This window comes from Natator depressus, chromosome 3 (genome assembly GCF_965152275.1).
Source record: "Natator depressus isolate rNatDep1 chromosome 3, rNatDep2.hap1, whole genome shotgun sequence".
Lineage (NCBI taxonomy): Eukaryota > Metazoa > Chordata > Testudines > Cheloniidae > Natator > Natator depressus.
Window position 1 is genome coordinate 171586414 of NC_134236.1, and position 26553 is coordinate 171612966.

The 26553-nt window shown below is 39.5% G+C and overlaps 1 protein-coding gene across 2 annotated transcripts in view; it reads left to right on the top strand.

The window, feature by feature from the left end:
• The window catches only part of MTA3 (metastasis associated 1 family member 3), a 259662-nt gene that overhangs the window by 4853 nt on the left and 228256 nt on the right, over window positions 1-26553 (top strand). For both annotated transcript variants that reach the window (XM_074949344.1, XM_074949346.1), the window contains exon 3: window positions 2956-3049. In XM_074949344.1, the coding sequence (XP_074805445.1) occupies window positions 2956-3049 (94 nt within the window). The remainder of the gene's footprint in view (window positions 1-2955; window positions 3050-26553) is intronic.

Below are 26553 nucleotides of genomic sequence, written 5' to 3' on the forward strand. Positions count from 1 at the left end.
ACACAGATATTACTTGTTGAAATACTGCTATGTGATCTCTTATAATTCTGCATTACATGGAAAAACAGCCAGTACATCGTGATCAGGAAGATTCTGCTTTTTAAAATCCTAAAACCAAACCTTCCACAAGGGTGTGGGCTTGCATGCTCAGGAGATTGGTAATGGCATGGATTATTTCACCTTTCTGATGATCTAGTCCAGGATGGTAGTGACCATAAGTTCTTATCATTTAATGTGTGTTCAGTGGCATATGAGAAATGATTTGGGATTCTCAGACAGTTCCCAGTGGATAGATGTCAAGATAATAAAAACTGCAACCCCACTGAAGTTATTTACACCCTTTGTTGGCAGTCTTTGAATAGGCACCAGAGATTTGAATGTCCATGGAGACTCAACTCTCTACCTTCATCCTTAGGGAAAGTTTTCCCGTGGCAGGATTGAGGCTGTTTGAAGTGGGAGTATGGGGCAGCATGAAGGCCTGTTGTGAAGTCTCATGTTACAGAGACTATGTTACTTTTATAAAACATTCTGCAGTTTATTTACTAGTGTGCTATAAAGAACTATTATCAATACTTATAAGTAAATTTCTCATATCAAAATAAATGATGAAAGTATATTTTGTGGTGTAAAAATCTTAATTTAAAAAAAAATTTTTTTTAAATGTATTTGTAATTCACAAAATTGGTAATCTGCAAGGGGTCTTCGTGTTATTCTTTCCTCTGTATTCATTTTTAGAGCTATCTGAGACCACTGCCACTCAGCTAATACTTGCACCTCACAAATTTTATAATCAGTTTGGACTTCTGTTGGAATATAGTATGTTTGATTTACTGTAAATGAAGTGATTCCAACAATGTTCTAAATGTAATGTTTATTACCTTTAAACTGGATTGCCATAATGTAATCTTGTTGGTGGGAGGTAGGGCACAGTCATTTATTGATTTTTGAAACAGTGGTTTCTAGCATTTAGTCCAGATTCCTAATGGGGAAGTATGTATCTTTCATGTGTTAAGGGCATCAATTAAGAAGAAAGAAAACTGAAAAAAACAGATTTTTATTTTGTTAATTAGACATTATACACACTTATCTTTTAAAAAAAACAAAACTAAAACATGGCAAAACTCTCAACTGTCACATTAATCTATTTTAAAGAGAGTCTGTAAACGGTTTGGAACACACTGCTTATTTTTAATATACATAGTGAACTATTGCACTAGATTTTGACTCTTATTCCCATAGCATGAAAACATGGGGTATGAACAATGGGCTCATGATTTTGAATAGTTGAAGTTGTTCATGGGTGATGGTGGTCACACAAAAAATTACTGGCATGTCTTTTACAAGATTATGACTACATATGAGCATTGTTGACCATGAATGAGGCTGCTCTCTGTAGGACCCCTTTTTTGTTCACTGCAGAAATGGTGAATGAGACAGGAGGATGAGACAGTGAATAGTGTATAGGGAATAAGACAGAAGGATGCAGGAAGAGAGAGATGATAAAAAATTTTTAAGTGTTAGCAGAATATTGTCAGTCTCATGCTAAGGAGCTAAGCCCCAGTAGTGAGAATCCTGCAAGATGATATCCTCAAAGGGGAATTGTAAGGTAAGTAATTTTTCCATCTAGTTAGCTGAAGTAAGCGAATTTGTCAAATAGACTTTAGTGGGTTATATTGAACATAGTTTAAATGAAATTGCCATGGTAATTTGAAATGCACAGTTGCTTACAAAAAAGGAATTAAAAAGAAATGTTAAATAATCTTTTAATATTTATAGGTTACATTAAAATAAAATTGTTATTGGTCCTGTAACAAAATAATACTGTAGGTAATTTTGTGCAGTCAGTATAAATTGCTCTGATGAAGTGACCTATAGTTAGTATGGGCTTGCTCCTGGAAACCCTTACTTATGTGAGTAATCACATGGCCTTCATCCGTTGAAGTGAGCTGTAGCTCACGAAAGCTTATGCTCAAATAAATTTGTTAGTCTCTGTCATAAATATAAAGGGGAGGGTAAACCCCTTTAAAATCCCCCCTGGCCAGAGGAAAAATCCTCTCACCTGTAAAGGGTTAAGAAGCTAAAGGTAACCTCGCTGGCACCTGACCAAAATGACCAATGAGGAGACAAGATACTTTCAAAAGCTGGGAGGAGGGAGAGAAACAAAGGTTGTGGGTCTGTCTGTATGCTGCTTTTGCCGGGGACAGAACAGGAACGGAGTCTTAGAACTTTTAGTAAGTAATCTAGCTAGGTATGTGTTAGATTATGATTTCTTTAAATGGCTGAGAAAAGAACTGTGCTGAATAGAATGACTGTCCCTGTCTGTGTGTCTTTTTTGTATCTTAAGGTTTTGCCTAGAGGGATTCTCTATGTTTTGAATCTAATTACCCTGTAAGGTATCTACCATCCTGATTTTACAGAGGTGATTCCTTTACTTCTATTAAAAGTCTTTTTGTAAGAAAACTGAATGCTTTTTCATTGTTCTCAGATCCAAGGGTTTGGGTCTGTGGTCACCTATGCAAATTGGTGAGGATTTTTACCAATTTTTACCAGGAAGTGGGATGCAAGGGTTGGGAGGATTTTGGGGGGAAAGTTGTGTCCAAACTACGTTTCCCAGTAAACCTAGTTAAAGTTTAATGGTGGTAGTGGAAATTCCAAGGACAAAGGGTAAAATTAATTTGTACCTTGGGGAAGTTTTAACCTAAGCTGGTAAAAGTAAGCTTAGGAGGTTTTCATGCAGGTCCCCACATCTGTACCCTACAGTTCAGAGTGGGGGAGGAACCTTGACAGTCTCTATGGTGCCACAAGTTCTCCTTTTCTTTTTATTGACTTCATTGTGACTGCTTGTGTGATTTAGAACTGCTCATGTGAGTAAAGGCTGGAGGATTGGGTACATACGATTCTAACAACTCAGAGTGAGGACAGACCCTGACTTGACTAATTTATTTTATTTTCTAGACTGCTAATGGCAATGTGGAAGCAAAAGTTGTGTGCTTTTACAGACGACGAGACATTTCCAACAGCCTTATAATGCTTGCAGATAAACATGCTAGTAAGTTGATTGTATGTTGTTTTTGATTTTTAACATTAATTGCACATGTTTAAAATTGCAGTTATTATGTTGGCCATAGGAATGTTTGTTTTCCTTTTAGGTGTGAATTAACATGATTTGTGCAGTCACTGTCCATCTAGGCAGACCCCATAACCTATACAGAGCAACTTGCAGGATAAAGAGCTTTGCAGGATGCCTCATTTGTTAGTTAACTGGTCATGATGCAGTAAGTCAAAATAGAAACATTTGCTAGCTATACCTGATCAAACCTCTGCATGATGTATTCACTCTTATGCATTTGAATGGTGGTATTCTTCATAAGTTTCAATGACCTAAAGAAAATAATCTTAAACTGATTTAACATTTTCATTCAAACAATATTTTTCTTTTTTGGTCCAGAAAATATATTTGTATTTTCTTTTTACCTCAAAAATAAAGAGTAGGAGTCAAATTTATCCCAGGTGTAACTCCACTGAAGCTGAGAAACTTTCATAAGAGATTAATTGGATCCATTGGCTCTTGTGTCATGGCCAAATTATTTTTGTGGATAAGGCACAAACATAAATGTATAGCTGGCATAACTACTTAGTGGCATGTTGGCTGGAGTAACTGTGTTGCAGATGACTGTGAAAATTGTGCATGGACATGAAACATTTCCTCATCTGTAGAATGGCATTTACATATGCAATTGGGATAAGTGTAGGTGTCCAGCTAGTAAAATACTAATAAGTGTTCATCTTACTGTGCTTTCAGAAGAACAAAATAATCGTGGTAGAAATGAGAGGTGCTTTTTGAATGCACACCTGCTGTTCCTTGTAGTTGCTATTCACTTGTCTCTCAATATCATCCCTTGCCCTAATTTCTTGCAGCAAAAGTGTAATTTTTAAGAAAGAGAAAAATCGTAATGAAAGCATTTCAGATTGGGTGGGTGACTGAGAAATTGATTATTTGTAAAACATGACATTACCCTTGTAAGTATACCATGGTGAAATTTTCAAAATGGCCTAAGTGAATTAGAAAGATGAGCAGGATTTGGCTCCTGGGTTTTTCTGCTCTAGTTAAGTTGAGGTGCTATGTTAATCACAAACCTTGATTTTTCAGGCTTGGATATGACATTTGAAATTGCATTGTATTGCAAAATGCAGTGTGTCACTTTTTAGAGCAAGCACAAATAGCTTAAATTTGTAATTTAACATATTTCTAATTGTATCCCAGTAAAACAATTCAAGCTCTTTAAAACACCATTCCGTGAATATCAAAATGTTTTACTTCAATCAAAAATGTCCAGACAAAACATTAATGGTTTCCAAATTGAAACTTTTTGCAACTTTGGAAATTTTATATTTCAACCTTTCCTCCAGACTTGGCAAAAAAATGAAAAGGGACAGAAATTCTGATTTTTTTTTCACTCAGCGGTACCCTTGGGTTTCTTCACTCTTTTTTGCTGGTAGAATCCTGTAAACGTAAGATCTGGTTGAAATTTTTCAGGTGAATTGTTTTTTTCTCTACAGATAGACTTTTTTTTTTTAAAATAGAAAAGCATGTGTAGGATGTAAATAACCAACTAATAAGTTTTTTGGGTTTTGTGATGTTTTTTTTTAAAACTTTATTAACATTTTTTATGGGAATTGCTAACATTTTTCTCTTGAACCCGACCCCCACCCGTTTAACAGAAAGTTCCAGTAACTTTTGATCAAAACAAAACATTTAAAATTTTGAAAAAATGGCTCCATTTTGAACACCACAAAATAGAAACAATTTCAAAATGTTTGTGAAATTTAAAAATCAAAAAAACCCAGGTCTAAGACACATTGGAGAACAGAATTTTTAATTTCTTTAAAACAATAATCCTTGAAAGAAAATTTCAGGACACACATGCTAATTAAAAAGTGCTTTATTAGATAACTGACATTTTTGCAATTAAACAATATCAGGTTGGCACTGTCCCCTTAAGTCTGAAACACTTGAAAATGGTCTGAAGGGAGGGAATTGAATTTCCTGTCTGTTTCCTTGTATTTCTGTTGGAAGTGAATTAACATGGCATTTTTATTTGTCCACCAGCATCATGGATGATGTCAATTTAGCTTTGGGAATAGTTTTATTAGCTAACTACGGTGGCAGAGCTAGAGGGGAAAGCTCTCAATGCTATTACATGGATTACTGAAAAAAATACTGTTTTTTTTTTTTTTCCCCTTAAATTCTGGTATTTAAAAAAATCCGCATAGAATCTAATATGATATTCTCCATTCTGCCAGAATATACAGTAGCAGCTTAAGGTGTTTACACAAAGATGTAGTTTGCAGCAAACTAGGGTGTAAATCTACCCCACAGTAGCCTGCCATGCACTAATTGTCCGTGTGGACCCTGTGTTTCAAAGTGGAGTAGATCAACGCATATGAAGGAGTTGTTAGTGTATGTCAGCAGGGTCCATGGGAAAGTTAATGTGCAGCAGTGCTGGGTAGAGTCACACCCCAGTTTGCTGCAAACTAAAGGCTTGAGTAGACAATCCTTAAGACTGTGTCACTTTTGAGTCTGAACTGCTTTGCATAGTAAGTACCTTGTAAAGTTGTGTATTGTCAAAGTTGACTTGTTAAGAATTTAATTGATGTTAAAAACACTTCATTTTTGTGTCCTAATCTATCAGCAATTTAGAACGAGGGTTGCAACACAGATAAAATCCATGCTGGGCAACTTTCCAACAATGAACCTTGTATGCTTGGTTTTTTTTGCAGAAGCATTCTTATCACACTATTCTGTCTTTCTATTGGAGTGTTAGTGTTGTGAGCAGGCAGGGTATAGAGAGCAAGATTATTCTAAATGTCAATTGTTCAGAGAGTATGATCCACATATATTTCAATACTCCATTGCAAGAAAGGTACAAACGCTGTCCATCTGCAATGGATGTTTGGCATTGTAATAATAAAAAAGACACGAACCATAACAAAGTGTCTAGGTTAAGACCAAAGTCTAAAAAAATTTGGTGCCTAAATTTAGGCTCCTGAGACCATATGTAAGCCCCTAAGTAAAATGGCCTGATTTTTCAAAAGTGGTAAGCATCTGGCCCCTCTTAATGAGTACAGTAATCGGTGAAATGATCTTGGGTTTTATAAATTTCACTGTGCCCAGTTCTGTCCTTTTCAGTTTTCAGTGGTGTTAAGGCAGGGTCCAATGAAGAACATGGAGAGAGAGAGAGAGGAAATAAAACAAGCAAGGAGACAGAAAATAGAAGTGGATGAGCAACAAACAAAGAGGAAGGGGAGTGGCCAAAACACACACAGCTCACTAGAGAGGGAGAAGCAGACAAAATGGAGGATAAATGACAAAGGGAGGGAAAAGCATGTCCCCCCATATTAGCAGTATGGTGTTTGTGGGTTGAAAGAAATTGCTACTCCTCATTATTTAGGAGGAAACAGGTGCTTAACATTTAGCAAACCTGTAGGACCAACCAAGAATTATATGAAAGATTTCAGAGTAACAGCCGTGTTAGTCTGTATTCGCAAAAAGAAAAGGAGTACTTGTGGCACCTTAGAGACTAACCAATTTATTAGAGCATAAGCTTTCGTGAGCTACAGCTCACTTCATCTGATGCGTGGAAAGTGTAGAAGATCTTTTTATACACACAAAGCATGAAAAAATACCTCCCCCCACCCCACTCTCCTGCTGGTAATAGCTTATTTAAAGTGACCACTCTCCTTACAATGTGTATGATAATCAAGGTGGGCCATTTCCCGCACAAATCCAGGGTTTAACAAGAATGTCTGGGGGGGGGGGGGTAGGAAAAAACAAGGGGAAATAGGTTACCTTGCATGATGACTTAGCCACTCCCAGTCTCTGTTCAAGCCTAAGTTAATTGTATCCAATTTGCAAATGAATTCCAATTCAACAGTTTCTCGCTGGAGTCTGGTTTTGAAGTTTTTTTGTTGTAATATAGCAACTTTCATGTATGTAATCGCGTGACCAGAGAGATTGAAGTGTTCTCCGACTGGTTTATGAATGTTATAATTCTTGACATCTGATTTGTGTCCATTTATTCTTTTACGTAGAGACTGTCCAGTTTGACCAATGTACATGGCAGAGGGGCATTGCTGGCACATGATGGCATATATCACATTGGTGGATGTGCAGGTGAACGAGCCTCTGATAGTGTGGCTGATGTTATTAGGCCCTGTGATGGTGTCCCCTGAATAGATATGTGGGCACAGTTGGCAGCGGGCTTCGTTGCAAGGATAGGTTCCTGGGTTAGTGGTTCTGTTGTGTTGTATGTGGTTGCTGGTGAATATTTGCTTCAGGTTGGGGGGCTGTCTGTAGGCAAGGACTGGCCTGTCTCCCAAGATTTGTGAGAGTGTTGGGTCATCCTTCAGGATAGGTTGTAGATCCTTAATAACACGTTGGAGGGGTTTTAGTTGGGGGCTGAAGGTGACGGCTAGTGGCTTTCTGTTATTTTCTTTGTTAGGCCTGTCCTGTAGTAGGTGACTTCTGGGAACTCTTCTGGCTCTATCAATCTGTTTCTTCACTTCCGCAGGTGGGTATTGTAGTTGTAAGAATGCCTTCGAGACAGCACTGACTTCCTGAGGAAACTACAATCCATCGGTGATCTTCCTGATAACACCATCCTGGCCACTATGGATGTAGAAGCCCTCTACACCAACATTCCACACAAAGATGGACTACAAGCCGTCAAGAACACTATCCCCGATAATGTCACAGCTAACCTGGTGGCTGAACTTTGACTTTGTCCTTACCCATAACTATTTTACGTTTGGGGACAATGTATACCTTCAAGTCAGCGGCACTGCTATGGGTACCCGCATGGCCCCACAGTATGCCAACATTTTTATGGCTGACTTAGAACAACGCTTCCTCAGCTCTCGTCCCCTAATGCCCCTACTCTACTTGCGCTATATTGATGACATCTTCATCATCTGGACCCATGGAAAAGAAGCCCTTGAGGAATTCCACCATGATTTCAACAATTTCCCACAATCCCACCATCAACCTCAGCCTGGACCAGTCCACACAAGAGATCCACTTCCTGGACACTACAGTGCTAATAAACGATGGTCACATAAACACCACCCTATACCGGAAACCTACTGACCGCTATTCCTACCTACATGCCTCCAGCTTTCACCCTGACCGCACCACACGATCCATCGTCTACAGCCAAGCTCTGCGATACAACCGCATTTGCTCCAACCCCTCAGACAGAGACAAACACCTACAAGATCTCTATCAAGCATTCTTACAACTACAATACCCACCTGCGGAAGTGAAGAAACAGATTGATAGAGCCAGAAGAGTGCCACAAGTACTCCTTTTCTTTTTATATGAAAGTTGTGGGCTGAAATCCTAATACCAAGGGATGGGAATACACTGGGTTTACACCGGGATTATGCTTTTGGGTGCAAAGGAGAGGGCTCATTTTTGAAGCCTAGTAAGATGGTCTGAATAGGTTTAATGGGTGTCTGATAAAACTGTGCCAATCTCTACAGTCCCTTATCCTTTTACCTTCTTTCTTTCCCAATGAGCTGCTGTTGCAGTACTGTAACTGTTCATGCTCTGCTGTTGTAATGCTTCAAACAGCTCTTGTCTTTTTGACCTGCTAGTCAGAATATTAAAAAGTTCCACAATCAGACCCTTGCCTTCCACTTCCCTGAGTTTGTCATCAGCCTGATGTGCTCAATCTCTGACTGAATGTCCAAAATTGTTCTGAAAGTGGGTTTTTTTTAATGTGGTGATGGGCCAAATACTACATTTAGTTTTTGTTGTTAACACTTTAGTTTTGAAGATTTCACCCTGTTTTTTATTAATATCTGTTTGTTGAATTTTGATGCTTGGTGTTTGATTATGCCTTACATTGGTGCTGTAGGATTTAAGTACCTAGCCCCTTTGAAAATTAAACTAAGGCATAATAGTTTTGGTAACTGGGGAGATCAGCAGTGGGACAGAAAAGGGTTATAAAAGACAAAATCTTTAGTCTATCTCAGCTTTCTTTGTCTTTTAATGCCATGTAAATTTTTTTTGAGTTAGCCTGTTATCTTTATTTTTCCAAGTTTTACCTGCTTTTTACGACTTTTTTCAAGTGATGCATTATAACAGACTTCAACTTTTAACAGCTCTTGATCATTCAAGTTTCATGTGCTGCTTTAGTGGATAATGATATAAAACATCATTCTGAGTCTCTCCTGCAATGTTGAGAAGAAGGAATTGTGGGAACAAAAAGGAGAAATTACTGTCTAGTGTTTAGAGTTGGGAATTTGGGTTCTCCACTCAGCTCTGACACTGACTGATGTTGTGATATAGGCGAGTCATGTATTCTCTCTGTGCCTAGGTTTTTCCATCTGTAGAATGTTAACAATACTTACTGACCTTACATGGATGTTGTGGAGAATAATTATCATTTGTGAAGTGCTTTGAGATCCTTTTAATGAAAGGTGTATATACTAGATGTGTGAAGTGAGATGCTGAGGTTATTAATTTATATGGCAATATTCAGAATGCTGTAGCAGCTCTGCTTTTGAATTCTGGGAGTAAACCAAAAGCTATGTGGTATACTAGTATGCGTCTCATTTGCTTTACAGTGCACTTTTACTACTTCTAGCATCTCTTACCTTTATTTAAGGATGGGTTTTTTCTTTTTTTGAGAAATACTGAGGTTATTTTGAATATTACCATTGTACATTAGATACATGATGGTTGCCAAATGTTCCAGGTACATCTAAGAGAAATGCAGCTGCTAATAGTTAACTATTTCAAAGGTATAATATACTGGAGCAGCAGTAGCTGGTGGCATAGAAGCTCACCAGCAAAGAGGTTAGCTGGATAAGTATGGTGTATTTTTAAAAAAATATTTAATTATAAGACAAATTGTGTGTTGAGACTTCCCTGTAGCTACACAAGGCTGAAGATGGGTTCCTTTCACACTTCTCACCAAACTGTTGAGTAGCTCATTACTACTACTACTACTACTAAAGTTTCTTAACACCCATTTATTGAGAGAAAAGTGAGACTATTTTCTACTGCATCTCAAAACTTCGAAGAACGTGACTTGGAAAGTTGAGTGTATATTTTTTCAAAAGTACATGAAAGAAAAATGAATCGGAGACAGAGGCAGGTTTATATCTTCAGACTGTATTTAAAAAACAACCTTCCCAACAACCCCTGCCTCTTAAACCCCCACAAAAAAAGATGCAGAACACATGACATACAGGACTTTAACCTAGCACCCTTAAATACCTAAATCTTTTCTTTGTTTCTAGTTCAGTATTTTAATCCCCATCTGACACAATTTGACTCAGCATAATTCAAAATATGAACAATCCACAAAAGGAAATAGATTTTTTTATTCTGTTCCTCTGGCCAGATAATACAGCCAAAGACTTGATTGGGGGTCCTCTTAGAGATACTTGTGAGCTTAAAATAATTTCTTAGAGATATTTGTGAGCCTAAAACAGTGTGGTATCAGAAGGGGTCATAATATCTTATCTTTGTCTCTAAGTATCCTAATTATTTTTGTTTGTTAGAAAAGTTATAATTTTTAGTTGAGGGGCTCTTTACTGCTTCATTTAAAGCATGTAACAATATCTTTGAACCAGCAGTTTTTTATGAAGCCTAAAAGTTGATTCCTTTGTCTAATTAGCTCCCCTGAGGAAACCCTCTATTATTTCAATAGCTAATAGTTTAGGTACAGAGGCCCTTGTGAGTGACTGAAAACGTAAAAGGGAAATATCCATTCTTGCATGACCTATAATCCATTTTAGCCACTTTGTTCTTCTTGGATATCAAACCAGGAGGAAGGAATGAACATAATAATTCAGAAGATGATTTTTTTTTTTAATACGCGAAGAATACTTGTATTGTTGCATCCTCAGTGCAATCTGCAGGAGTTTATCAGGGATAATTGTATGACAGTTAATGCCATTTTATTCATAGCAGAGTAGAAAATGATACACTATCATCTAGGATGTCTGGAGACATTCAGTGCTTTCAGTTCAGATATTCTTTCATAAGAAATAAAGCCTAGTAGGGTTGCTAATTAAGCAGACCATTCTTTGAGCAAAAGATGATCTCCTTTCAAAAACCAAAACCTTTCAAATCTTATTCAGATTCTAATGGACAAAAACCCCAACAACACAGGAGTAGGATAATGCAACCAATTCACCCCTTTGATAATGACATCAAAGTGTCTTATCCAATTAATTTATTGGTCATCAGAGTGTCTTCCATAAACATGCAGGAGCTGTTTCAACTTCACTAATAGAGCATGATCTCCTCCTTTCCTAGAATCAAGAAAATATAAATCCATTGATTGTTATCCTGTGACTATGTACCATTCCTCTGGGAGTAAGGGGGGCAGGATGGTGGGTAGGTCAGAAAGCACTATAGCTCCACACTGGGATGGCAAGAGTTAACAGAAGTGACAGGAAGCAGCTGGAGCCTGTCAGTCTTCTGGGGGCATTTATAAGGAAAAGGAAGTCAGAGGGTGCTGGGAGTGGGTGAGCAGTCCTGTGTGTCCCGAGCACGCCAGAGGTTTGCTTCTGACCAAGGAGATGCCACCAACCTGATTTCAAGTCTACTATAAGTTTAAGGCTGTTTGCTTACAGCTTGCCTGTATTTTTATTTTTTATTATTGTTCTGCTCCGAGGATAAAAGAGCAAAGGGCTGTGTTTGTGCCCTGCCCTCTTTTATTTAGAAAAAGGGAAGATTTCCAAAGGACTATGGGTGTAGGAAAACTAACAAAGAACTTACTGTCTTTTTTCCATTGGCTTTGAAAAGGCAGGAGAAGGAAGTCTTGGGAAGCCAGGAATGTTTGGGAGAATTAAATGCAATGGCTGGCTGGGCTGAGACTGGGATTCCAGAAAGTAGGGAGGATTGGGGACCCTGTCTCTCCCCATGCTCTTCCATGTACAAATCCCGTATGGCATCCATCAGGATTAAATGGGTTTTGTACAACATCCGTTTGGAAAACCTCATCAGCACTAGTAACATTATTTACCCAAAGCTGCTTTATATGTTTTCCTGGTTTCATATATCCTGGAGTCCCTGATGTGGATGACTGTTCCTGCAGGAGACCAGTTACCCTGAAATTAGCCATGGTGAAAATTGGAAGGATCCTATGATGTCCCAGAAGATTCTCTGATCCAGAAAGGATTCTATGCCAATTCCAAATTGGTGTTGATAGCCCTGATGAGGCTTAGTGCTGTATTACTTGAGCAATGACTCTTTATGGTCAGTAGGGAAAAGTATGCTGCTGTTTTCTGGAGCTGAAGAACACAGCTGTACTTTGCTTTCTTTTAGAGAATGGCTTCAGCTATCATTTGCAGGAGAGGGAAGCAAAACATCTCATTTCCCAAACCTTCTGGAAAGGAGTGCCGTGTCCAAAATCCTGGCTTTATGTGATGAAGCAGGATTTTTTTGTAATAATTTTATGAATCCTATTTGTGCCTCAGTGTCCCCTATGTGCTGCATTGTTACTCAGTGGGTGGAAGGAGACTGCTTTTAGGGCAGGCCTGGACACAGAGGTGTGGGGTGTGCCTAGCTGTGTCTGGGCCTTAGTCTCCATATCAATCGAGTATCTGAGAAGACAATGGGAAATCCATTCACGAGGACGTTGACACCTAGCAATTGATGACATAGAAGGATATGGACTTCTCAGCCTCTCCTTAGGAAAGCTGAACAACAATCCCAACTCAGGAGCAAAGGACTGAAGAGGTATGAGTTGGGGGTTAGGAGCTGGCTGCTGGAAGGTGTCGGTGCTGTCACCTGGAGTCTAAGCAAGGAGGTCAGATTGGAAGAGACAGACAGAGCTTGAGCCAAGAGGTTCACTGCAGCTTGGCTGGACTTTGGGCTAACCAGAGTGGACTATGCTTGAACCTTCAGTTCCCTATACTACCCCAAGGACTTCCTATGCTGCGCTCCAGTTAACAAATAAACTCTAGTGTTTTGACAACACTGAGTGAGTTTCTCTGCAATTACTGGGTGAGGTGCATTAATTCCTGACGAGTGTACTCCATCAGGAATCTGGCTCAGTTGGATTTGCTGAATTGAGCTCATGGTGTGAAGTAGGAGTGCAGAAGGTCCAGCGGTCCGTGTAATGAGGCCAAGTGGCTTACCCTGGAGGAAGAGTGAGACCCCTAGGGGGTCTGGCACCATGAAGGGGTTCCTGCTAGAGACTTCTCCAAAGCTGAGTGTGTAGCCCATAATCGTGTGGATCTGTGACGTCTTGTAGCAAAGGGAAAGCTTATGCCAAGGCTCCCAGTTATTCTCTAAGGGTGCTTTGGGGGATCATAGAAATAGTGTGTTTTGCTCAGTTTGTTTTTATTCAGGAATGATGTACTGCTGTATTTCCTCTGGGAGTAGAGCAATAAAGAAACAGGAATAAGGAGCTTCTGCTCTTGACATAATATGAGAGTCTTCCTTTTGTGAATGACATTGTATAATTACTAGTTCACTGTAGTGTGTGTGATTAACCAGATTACTGTCAGCTCTAAGTACTTTCTGGAATTATTACCTGCAATGGACATACAGTAAATTTATTTGGTGGAGAATTTCTTACGATATGTTAACGTGATTGTTAATGTTCTTTTAAATGGAATAAATGGGTTCTAATCTACAGGTCATATCTTCTAAGGGACCTCTGCTCTATTTCCAAATTTGCATGCATGAAATTGTGTACCTGGACTTTTGTGGACCAACTTCTAGGTGCCTAGCATTTCACACAGGCAAAAATAGTGGCTGTATTCAGTGCATTTGTATAATTTTGTTTGTATACCTACATCTGAATGTTTGCATGTGAAGAATCCTAGATGCCCTGTATTGAGCGCGCGCGCACACACACAGGTGGAGTTTTAGGCACATAGATTTGGAGATTGCGTCTTTACTATGCCAGAATCTTATAATATTTAAACACAGTACCACCAAATGGATACTTATTAAATTTCGCTTTTAAAAAACAACCACCTTAGTTGGTTTCTTGACTGTCAGGCTGACTGTATCCAGCTGGATGTGTTAAGCAAAGGTTGCAGAAAATTAAATTCTTTAGTTCACTTTTATGAGATCAGTGATCTTAGAAGTTAGTAGAAAGCTTACTAAAGTTCAGCTGCTTCCTTTAATAACTTAAATTCCCAGTCAAGCAAGCAGGGATCAAATTGGGAAACTAAAATGTGGTGGTATTCTTCTGATCTCTGCCCATGTGAGACATTAGATTGAGATGCCATTCACAGTAGATTGTGCAGATGTAAAAAATATTGTTGTGCAGGTTTCTGAGCCCTGGCTTAATGGGGTTTGAATATGCCCATGGGCTCTGATAGGCTTCATGGGCTTGGCTCCTTCTTGATTAGGGAAAATAAGTGGGGGCAGCTTCCAAATTGCCTCCCCCCCCAACCCACCCCCAATATCCTCAGAATCAGACACCACTTGCAGTAAATTGTGCAGATCTGTGATCTTCCCTCTCCTTTCTTACACGATCACTGAAATAATATAAAGGTCAGCATAGTTAACTGTCATCACTGAGATGAAGGTGGTAGTTCACAGCTGTGAACTATTTTCCAGGCGCTCTGCAGACTCTCAAAGGGTATGTCTGCATAGCAAAAGCTGTGCATAGGCTAGCCTACTCGAGAGATCTTGAATCCAGATAGTGCTGGAAACAGTAGCAGTGAAGACTATGCAATGTGGGCTTCAGAGTGGGCTAGCCCGCAGTATGTGTACCAGGGTCCAGGCTGGGATTTGGGTTCATAGAACCTGTCTCTGCATTAATTACTCTCGATTCTCATTTTTGAGGTTTACTTCAACCATAACAGGTGGAGACTGACTTACAGCTGAATTTCTGGAGAACAAAAATAATAGTTTCAGAGAGGTGCCACTGCACAGCAGCTGAGTCTGAATCCTGCTGGCAAGTGATTCTGCATGGGGGATCCCTGCTCTGTTCAGAGCCATTTGCCAGACTGTGGCCTAAATCATTATATCATATATGTACGGATGTGTGCTTTTACTGGCTAATCTTGAGATTAAGCATTTATTAAGAAATGGCAAAACTAAACTGAGACTTCATCTATTATGACATAGTCAATTATTGGTGATTTGTATTTTCTACTGTTAGGGCTTGTCTACATGAAAGATTTTTGTACCAATGTAGCAACACTGAGGTAGTAATTACACCCAATGCAGCCTCCTAATATAGTTGTGATTGTGATGGGGCCCCCAGGGTACAACCTAGACTGTGGGACCATTGAGCCCTTTCCCCCACCAACCTGAGGTATCCCTCTCTCACACTGTGATGCCCTGTCAAGCCACAAACCTCTGGCAGGTACTGCACTTACACAGACATCCACAGGCAGGGACACACCTCACTGAGTTACATTAATGCTTTCCCCAGCCACTCATGAATCAATAATAGGATCCAGCCAACTTGCACCCCAGAACTGTACTGTCTTGCACTGGTCAGAAGCCTGTATAGAAGGTAGATTTTAAGTGGTTATAAGTAGGAGGCATAGAAATCAGAATTGGTTACTTTAGAAACAAAAATAAATTTGCAGTCTGAGTTCTACAAACTAGACAGGATTTGAATCAAGCAATCTTTCAACCTGACAAATGGTATGAACAGGTCACAGATCCTCAATACACAGGTTGGAACTCTTTCCAGTCCTGGACCACTCTCTCCCAGTTCAGTCTTTGTCCTCCAGCGTCCAGACTGTTTCCGGTGTTGAGTTGTGGGACAAGTGAGGCCAAATGGTGATGTCACTTCCTCGCTTTTATAGTTTCTTCCAGCTTGCTGGAAAGACCTTTTGCTGTGATGCCCCATTGGTCAAGCAGTCTCCATTGTCTACATGTTCTTTCTGGGGGCTTGGCTACACTTGTGAGTTAGTGCAATAAAGGAGCCCCAGGCTCACTAGCTCACTACCCAGCCACACTGGCAGGGCATGTAGAGCGCTCTGACTCTGCGGCTACAGCGCTGCTGGCACTCCACCTTGGCGAGTGGAATAACGTTTGCTGCGCCCTTGCTGGAGCGCCGTGGCGCCAGTGTGAACGAGGTGTTGCTTTATTGTGCCCTGCTCAGCCTCTGGAAACGTCCCATAATCCCCTTAAGTCAAGTGGCCACTCTTGTCATTGTTTGGAATCGGCTGTAGGAATGTGGAAATACCCTTTGAAAGCTCCGTTTCTGACAGCCGGCTGCTTATCTGCCCTGAGACAAAGCAAACTGTTAGTGTGGAATGCTGTGTGTGAGAGAGAAAGGTGGGGGGGGGCGAGGTGGGTTTGCTGCTGTCTGAACTTACAAGACAGCATGCTGACATGCTCTCAGCCCCCCCCAAAACCCACTCTCCACACACAACACACTCCACTCCACCCTACCCCCCCATTTGAAAAGCATATTGAGCCACTTGCATGCTGGGATAGCTGCCCATAATGCACTGCTCCCAATGCCACTGCAAGTGCCGCAAATGTGGCCATGCCAGTGCGCTTGAAGCTGTCAGTATGGACAGACTGCAGCGCTTTCCCTACTGCGCTCTACGAAGGCCGCTTTAACTCAAAGCGCTCTACATCTGCAAGTGTAGCCATGCCCTGAGAAGTCTCCATTGTATACAGTTCCTAGGATAGTGGATTCTTTCCTTGATGGGTGTTAATGAGCCATTAACTGCTGTTTGGCTACTCCATTGTTGTATCTGAAAGGCTGGTTGTAGGTGTGTGATGGGGTCCCTGGGATGTCACCGGGATTTTGGGACCACTGAGCCCTCTGTCCCACCAGCCTGGGGTATCCCTCCCTCTCAGTGATGCTGTGTCAAGCCACAAACCTCTGGCTGGTTCTGTACTCACACAGACATCCACAGGCAGGGACACACCCAACTAAGTTACAATTAATGCTTTCCCAGCCACTCATGAACTAATAATGGGTTTCAGCCAGTTCCCCCCAGATCGCCTGGTTTGATTATAAATAGTAGGCAGAAAAGGTCAGATAGTTACCAAAGAAAATAAAAGGTAAGCGCCCAGTCTAAATCTTAAATCTTATTACACTAGGCAATATTTGGGTCAAGCAGTTTTTCTCACCCCACTGGATGTTGCAGGTAGGTTATAGTTCTTAATACACAGCTTCCCTGTTAGGCCTGGGACCAGTCTCTTCAGTTCAGGTCTTTGTCTTCCCAGTGTTCTTGTTGCTTCTGCATAGGTGGGGAAGGAGGAAGGTTAAGTGGTGATGTCACTTCCCCTCTTTTATAGTTTCTTCTGTCTTGCTGGAAAGATCTATGCTCGTGACATGGGGGTCTGCCCGCATTGGTCAAGCAGCCTCCATTGTCTACATACTCTCTCTGAGAAGTCTTTTATTATGGTCTTTGGGAGTGTGGATTCCCTTTAATGGGCCATCAGCCCATCTGGCTACTCCATTGTTGTACCTGAAAGGCTGGTTGTGGGTGTTCCTGACCTCACAACATATTTCAGTAATACACAGCAAAATTTCATAACTTCACATACAATGATAGCACATACAATCCAACAGGATATTAATGTTCAACGGATCAGGACTTTTAAAATAATACCTCACAAGCCATACTTTGTACAAAACATATCAATTATATGACAGTGGTGAATATGGGGGTTCCAGGGTACTGCTTTGAGGTACAGTGTCAGAGTAATACACTGGTGTAAAGGATGGCTTTCACTGTTTGAAAAAGTGAAGAAATTCCTAATGTTGACGGGAGGCTCTTTGTTGCCAAATACATCACAATTCTTATTCTAGCATAGTAAGAGCAGCTGTAGACTTATTTTGTGTACAATAACTTTGAAACGACGGTTAGGTCAATATGCCTTTGCAACTGTTTTCTCTTTCTTTCTTTTTAACAGCAGATATCTATAAATTCACTATTCAACACTTATACTGAATTTATTTCACTACAAGGGTACGGATGTTTTAATATGCTGATTATGAATTAATTTGGAACTGAATGCTGTTGACTTTGAAGTCTTTACTTAATTGCTGTAACATAAATATATAAAGCTCTTAATGCAAATAGAAAACATGAAACAAAACAATAGTTTTCTTTACACTGGAGAAAGAGAGAGATTCTCTCTCACTCTGTAATGGACTCTTATTGGTTATCTAATGATTGGGTGACCATAGGCTGTAATCAAAACTTTATTACTTCTGATCTGACATGCTCACTTCTGGTGTTATTTAGTATAGATGCAATTTACAGTAAAACTTCATTATAATCTCATTCATCAAAGGTGACGTATCATTTTGAAATTACTATAATGTATTTCAGAATAATGGCTTCTGTTGATACTTTCCTGTTAGATCCCTCATGTTGAATGCCAGAATACATGCATGATCCTCTATGAATTAAAAAAAAATCAAAGATCAGAAATGAAATGGTATAATATGTCTGTTTTCTTTTGTATGATGTCTCCATCAGCATTCTAAGCAAGCAAAACCCTTGTTCATTCAACAGAATAAGGAGTGAGGACTTATATACAAGAATATAGTAGTAAATGGCATTTATAAACAAGGGTCATAGACAGTAACAAAATTTTATTGTATTTTCATGGATTACTTATGAACTTCCAAGATATATTAAAAAAAACCAGAAAAGAAAACAGTCCGCCCCCAATAGAATACAATTTACTGAATTTGTCCAGGCTTCTTATTTAAAGGGAAGCAGTCATTTTGAAATCTAGTTAGATGAATGCATTCAGAAAGTTTAAGCAGTTTCAATTACTGCACCTGCTCCTTAATACTTCTGCCAAGATTTGCAATTCTAAAATAATAATTTTACATTTCAAAATATACTTTTCTCTCCCCTGTTGCAAGTGAATTAAAGCTAATTTTTAAGAGGATCTAAACATGAAGTGTTCAGTGGCATGGGAATTTCTCTTCGAAGAATAGAAAGTAGAGTAGTCAGGTAAATTTTACAAAAAGTGACTTTTTTTTTTTAATGATAAAAGTCCACAGAGGATTAGACTATACGTGCTCTGGGAGTTTTTCATTTATGAAACTGCTTCCGAAATTTTATTGCTTTTAATTTGATATGCGTTCATGAAAAAATAGCCTCTTTCTTAACACTGTATTTTAGAAAAGCTCATACCAAAGAAATCTGTATGTTACTAGAAAATATTATATGCAAAACAAAATCATGAGTGTAGCATCAGACTTCTAAAATACTAATTGATTTCTTTTCCACAGTGTTTCACATTTTGATTTAAAAAGCAAACCTACAGTAGATCACTGTAGAAGTATAAAAGTCATATTAGGATAGCTAGTACAATGAGACTGTGATGTTTTGTATTCACAGCTGAATTAATAGTTTAAAAGGTTTTAATGATTTTTAGACTCTATTCTTTTCGGAGTGCACAGACACAAATATAACTCTCACTAATACTAACAGGATTGATGTACATGCGTCAAGGAAAGAATACACTTCAGAGATTAATCCTGTAAACACATGTCAACAATGGAAAACTTCTCTTTTAAATCCCACACAGCCGCAATAATAGCATGAAAAAATCCCTGAAAATACATGGAAGAGAGAACCATATTGACTGGATTTTTTTGGCTTGAACTGCAGTTGTACAAATACAGTTTAATGTAGGCAGAAAATTGATGATGGGTGACTGTTCAGGTCTCCTGTTGTGAAATAAAATAACTATAGAGTATGCACATTCAAATACACATAATTTAATGGAGAATTAATGTGATAGTCTGCCGCCTTCTGGATGAAGAGACATAGTAGCTAATTTGCTTTCCTTATCAGTGGAACCGGTTAAAAACTTCAGCAGTTTCAGGATTTATGTAAAGAGCCCTTACAAGTTTTCTGATGGGTTTTCTCATATCCAAGGCACCTGTAGCATTTCTTGTCCCAAATTTCCTGTTTATGCATGGCTTCTGTTTCTTGGAGTACACTTCTGTGATTATGACTTAGGACTCTAAATGAGAGGAGAGTTTTGTGGTGTTAATTCCAGACACTGCTCAGTTGCTTCATGATTTTATCAAACAAATGTATGAAGCAATTAGGGTTGCCAACTTTCTCATTGCAGAAAACCGAACGCCCCTGCCCCACCCCTGCCTCACCACTTCTGAGGCCCCGCCCCCACTCACTCCATCCCCCCTCCCTCTGTCGCTCGCTGTCCCCTATCCTAGCTCACTCGCTCATTTTCACAGGGCTGGGGAAGGGATTGGGGTATGGGAGGGGGTGAGGGGTCTGTCTGCAAGTGTGAGCTCTGGTGTGGGGCCGGGGATGAGGGTTTTCAGGTGCAAGAAGGGGTTTCGGGCTGGTTCGTGGGACCCAGGGGTTCAGGGTGTGGGAGGGGGCTATGCGCTGGGGCAGGGGGTTGGGGTGTGGAAGGGGGTGAGGGCTCTGGATGGGGGTATGGGCTCTGGGTGGGGCCGAGCGGTTTGGAATGTGGGAGAGGACTCCGGGCTGAGGCAGGTGGTTCGGGATGTGGGCTCCAGGCGGTGCTGACCTCATGCAGCTCCTGGGAAGCAGCGACGTGTCCCTCCAGCTCCTAGGTGGATTGCAGCCAGGGGGCTCCTTGCGCTGCCCCTCCCCACAGGCGCCACCCCCGCAGCTCCCAATGGCCATGTTTCCTGGCCAATGGGAGCTGCGGAGCTGGTGTTTGGGGTGGTGCCTGTGGGCGGGGCGATGTGCGGAGCCTCCCTGGCTGTCCCTCCACCTAGGAATTGGACCTGCCAGCCACTTCCTGGGAGCCGCCTGGAGCCAGGCAAGGAGCTTGCCAGCCCCACTGTGCCACCAACCGGACTTTTAACAGCCCGGTCAGCAGTGCTGACCGGAGCCACCAGGGTCCCTTTTTGATCGAGCGTTTCAGTCGAAAACTGGACACCTGGCAACCCTGTATTAATCTAAGTCTGCGGCTTAGTGAACGCTTTTCCCTCTCCCCTTTCTGGTTTTCAGTTTATAAAATAAAAGCTGCATTAGGATGTTGATAACAAGTATAAGTTCATTTGGATTATGTGGTCGCCATTTTCAAAACACAGATATGGTGCTTTGCTGAGACTTATCTGAGTTTGTTCAAGAAACAAACGACCCCCAGAAAGCTTCAGCCACGCTTTGCATTTTGATGTGCTGAACAGACACATTTCCCCATCTCCTCTGGCACCGCCCCAAGAAAATATCCTCTTCTTGACGTGACTGGAGCTTTGTTGACACTAGAGAGGATAAATCATTCATATCCAGGCAGTAAAATAATGGATCATATGCCATTCTGAGGGGAAAAAATGTTTGTACAACATGTCTTTTTCTCTTTCTGCCAACAGATTTTGAAAGGCTGTTTCCTTGCCTATTGATATGAGTGGTTAGAAAACCAACTTAGGTTTGCCTAAATTTCTCTGTTGTAATCATTAGCACAGTGAATGGAAATGCCAGTGTAGACTCTGTTAGTAGACTATGGAATCATACTGAAAAATTGAATTTTAGGTGCTCTCAGTTCTTAAAACTCTGCATACTTAAATTTTTATATGTACGTTTGTCAAGAGTTTGGAACTATGAATCCTGTCCCTAAGCCAGGGGTGGGCAAACTACAGCCCGTGGGCCGGATCCAGCCCGTTGGGGCTTTGGATCCAGCCCGTGGGATTGCCCCCTGTGGTGCCGCAGGCCCCGCGCCGCTCTGAGATGCGGCTGGCACCAATCCCTGGGGCCCCGGGGTGGTGGTGGTGGCAGAAGGGCTCTGCCCTAGAATGGCCTTTCATAGATAGATGCCTATCACAACAGGAAAGACTATTCTTTAACAAGCTTTTATATCTAGGTAGAGCTGTGTGGAAAATGTTTGTTATCACGTTTGTTTTTTGCTGGTTCCACTTTCTGGTATCTTACAGGGTGTTTTTTGTTTTGTTTGTTTACTATTTTTTGCAGTACAAAAAGTAATTTTCACACTAGAAATAGCATTTCCTGACTACAAGTAACGTTTATAGCTAGTGGAAAAATAGGCAAGGCCTCAGTTCAAAAAGAAAGGGGCAGAGCAGTGTGATACCTCCTGGAGAAGTTTTTGTGTGTGTGTGTGTATTTTCTTTGGGTAAAAATCTCTTGTGGTTAAATGTCTGGCAGAATAAACATTTATTTTCAGAATTTATCATTTTTTATGTGGTTTACCCAACAAATGGGGTTCTGGTCCAGGACTATAGTAATACAAATAGTAATTTAATGTCTGAACCTGCAAATGCTTGTACAGTTTACGCATATGGTTAGTCCGCTTGCAGTCAAGTCCATACATGTAAAGTTAAGCACATGTGCTTAATATATTTGCAGGATCTGGGCCTCATTAAGTATCAAATGAACTATAGACAGATACTAATAGAGCAGCTGCTTGTTGTCTAGTGATTAGAAGGTGGAGCGGAAAGGCCACAGATTCCCACTGAAATGTCAACATATTACCCTGTGAGCTCTAAACCAATCCTCTAATTAAAGACTGGATGCCTTAAGGTATGGGTTAGAGAGAATAAAATCTCACACAGGTGGGACACACCACTCTGCCCTGTTACCTTTCCTAAATTGGTTAGAGACACAGAAGTCCAGATACAAGCTGCAGATCAGCCTTTTCTGTATCTTCCTGGAACAGACTGGTAACAGCCCCCTACTCACAACTATCAGCTGGAAGCCTCTGGTACCTGGTGTGGCAAGAGGTTGGTGCAGGTTATATCACTGTACAACAATATACTGTATTGCCGTACTTTGAATAATCAACAAAGTGCTTAATTTATTTTGTGTGGCAGCTACCAGTATTCTCATATCAGAAAGGAGGGGATAATGGACATAATTTTTTACTATTTTTGGGACTTAGACTGTTTGGATTACGCAGTTAAACATAAAGATCTCTCTCTTTTTTTTTTTTTTTTTTTTTTAGGGCTGTCAAGCAATTTAAAAAAAGTATCACGATTAATCGTGCGATTAATCACGCTGTTAAAACAATAATTGAATACCATTTATTTAAATATTTTTGGATGTTTTCTACATATATTTTTCAATTACAACACAGAATACAAAGTGTACAGTGCTCACGTTATATTTATTTTTATTACAAATATTTGCACTGTAAACAGAATAAATAGCATTTTTCAATTCATCTAATACAAGTACTGTAGTGCAATCAGCTTTCATGATAAAGAGAACTTAAAAATGTAGAATTATGTACAAAAAAAACTGCATTCAAAAATAAAACAACGTAAAACTTCAGAGCCTGCAAGTCCACTCAGTCCTACTTCTTGTTCAGCCAATTGCTGAGACAAACAAGTTTGTTTACATTTGCAGGAGATAATGTTGCCGTTTCTTGTTTACAGTGTCACCTGAAAGTGAGAACGGGCATTTGCATGGCACTGTTATAGCCGGCATTGCAAGATATTTATGTGCCAGATGCGCTAAAGATTCATATGTCCCTTCGTGCTTCAATCACGATTCCAGAAAACATGCGTCCATGCTGATGACGGGTTCTGCTCGATAATGATCCAAAGCTGAGCGGACAGACGCCAGTTCCTTTTCATCATCTGAGTCAGATGCCACCAGCAGAAGGTTGTTTTTCTTTTTAGTGGTTCAGGCTCTCTAGTTTCCGGATTGGAGTGTTTCTCTTTTAAGACTTCTGAAAGTATGCTCCACATCTCGTCCCTCTCAGATTTTGGAAAGAGAGGGACGATTCTTAAACCCTTGGTCAAGTGATGTAGCTATCTTTAGAAAAAGGAAAAGGAGTACTTGTGGCACTTGTGAGCTGTAGCTCACAAAAGCTTATGCTCAAATAAATTTGTTAGTCTCTAATGTGCCACAAGTACTCCTTTTCTTTTTGCGAATACAGGCTAACACGGCTGTTACTCTGAAAGCTATCTTTAGAAATCTCACATTGGTACCGTCTTTGCACTTTGTCAAATCTGCAGTGAAAGTGTTCTTAAAACGAACATGTACTGGGTCATCATCTGAGACTACTATAACATGAAACACATTGCAGAATGTGAGTAAAACAGAGCAGAAGACATACAATTCTCCCCCAGGGAGTTGAGTCACAAATTTAACTAACGCATTATTTTTTTAACGAGCATCATCAGCATGGAAGCATGTCCTCTGGAATGGTGGTCAAAGCATGAAGGGACATATGAATGTTTGGCATATGTGGCACATAAATACCTTGCAATGCCGGCTATAAAAGTGCCATGTGAATGCCTGTTCTCACTTACGGGTGACATTGTAAATAAGAAGTGGGCAGCATTATCTCCCGTAAATGTAAACAAACTTGTTTGTCTTAGCGATTGGCTGAACAAGAAGTAGGCCTGAGTGGATTTGTAGGTTCTAAAGTTTTACATTGTTTTGTTTTTGAGTGCAGATATGTAACAAAAAAACCCAAACCGTCTATCTTTGTAAGTTGCACTTTCATGATAAAGAACTTGCACTACAGTACTTCTAGGAGATAAATCGAAAAATACTTTTGTTTGTACTTTGTATTTTTATTATAAATATTTGCACTATAAAAAGTGAGCACTATACACTTTGTATTCTGTGTTTTAACTGAAATCAATATATTCGAAAATGTAGAAAAGCATCCAAAAATATTTAATAAATTTCCATTGATATTCTATTGTTTAACAGTGCGATTAAAACTGCAATTAATTGCAATTAATTTTTTTGAGTTAATCACGATTAATCGATAGCTCTAATTTTTTAAAATTATGATGTGCTAATTTTGTGATTAACAAACATCTGTTTTATCATTAAATCTGAGTTGCTGACTTTTAAGCTTTTTTTAATAACTACTGTATGCTATTTAAGTAGTGTTGTTTTAAATTAAAATGTATGGTACTTACAACCTGCTCCAAATATTCTAGGCACTTTGTAGACACGTAACAAGACATTTCCCTTCCAGAGAGTTTACAATCTGAATAGAAAGAGACCTCCGATCAAAAGTTGCAACACATCAGTTCAGCTCCTTGTACCCCACCTTTGACCCACTAATGTGTGCTCAACATTGTTTCCACATTTCCATTAGACCTTTATTTACTCAATCAACAGACTTTGTACTGCCATATAAATAGTTTCCAATGGTGAAAAATGGAAAAATCTAATATATGTACCACTGTATCTGTAACTAGTTTACAAGACTACTCAGAATATATTCGTTTTCCTTTAGGGGAAATAAATGTATCATAGTAATTTTTTTTTTTTTCTTCAGAAGTAGCATTCATTTTTATTTGAAACTCCTCCCTCTAACTCCCCCCCCCCCCAGTTTTCTAAACTGGAATAATTTTTCACCAAATATTTTCGCTACAGTGTTATGATAAACATGATACAATGTCAATTACAATTGACTTTATAACTGTCACTTTAACACCATTTAGTAGGACGAAAGCACTTGCAGATAATTTTAAAAAAAAATCCGTATATTTCTTGTGAATCAATGTGGTTTACTGGTTTTTAATGGTTATTAAAGGTAACTTCCTGAAGTTTCTGAAGCTTCTTTAAAAACAATGGGTCTTTTAAAAAATAAAGTCAGAGAAGCTATGATATGAGGGAGTAAATCCTCATTTAAACAAAAATAACTGTAACGTTGTAAGAACAGTGGTGAAAATTTGTGAAAGGTATATTTAAGTCTGCAATATCTAAAACAGTTCTATAGTATAAATGAACTTTACTTTAGATTTTCAGTGCTATCTGATAGTAGTATGTATGTAACCCACACAATGATGAGTTGTGTTAGAATATTTTTGGTCAGTCTGAACAAACTATACGATACATGTGACCTAAACTGGCATAAGCAGAGAGAGCTAGGTTGTGGAGCCCTTACTCATGTGAGTAAATGCTCACCAATGTGAGTTGTCTCACTGATTTTGAATAATCTAGCCCAGAGTTGGTTAAGCAACTTAACTATAGCACAAAGGGTTAACTATCACAACCAATTCAGTTCAATACAGCACCTGGCAACAATCCCCATATAATCTAGGCAAATTGACTAGCTGTTCACCTGAGAGAGCTTCGAATCTGCAATGTGAACAATATTGCTCATATATTTTATATTTAAAATTTCCTTCTTTGTATTTGTTTTGACGGTAAACAAAGCAATACAGCGTAGTTATTTACCTTTAGCATCCTAGCTGCAAACGCAAACTTGATGTCATTGGTGCTGCCCTTGCTAAACTGAAAAGAAATCCATGCACAGTTGTGTCTTTTCTTTAATCTTTGCAGTTAATTCCTTATTACTTAGTCACAGTATTTTCATATTCTTTTAGCTGTAGGTTCTATGTCATGTTGGTCACACATGAAGCATGTTTTTATAAATTAAGGCTTGGTTTAGAATAAAGAGGCATGCGAGAAAGGAGAGCATGTAGTAACAATTATTGAATGTAAAGTTTATTCGTTTGGTCTGGTCTAAACATGAAGTTGCACATGTTTAACTAAACCAATTTAGTTAAACTGATGCAACTTCATGTGTAGATGCTGTTGTATTGGTTTAAACCTTGCTTGAGGATGGTTGTTATAGTAATGTTATGTTAAAGTTGTAATTTCATGTATCTAGTTATGAGGCTGAAAATGTGT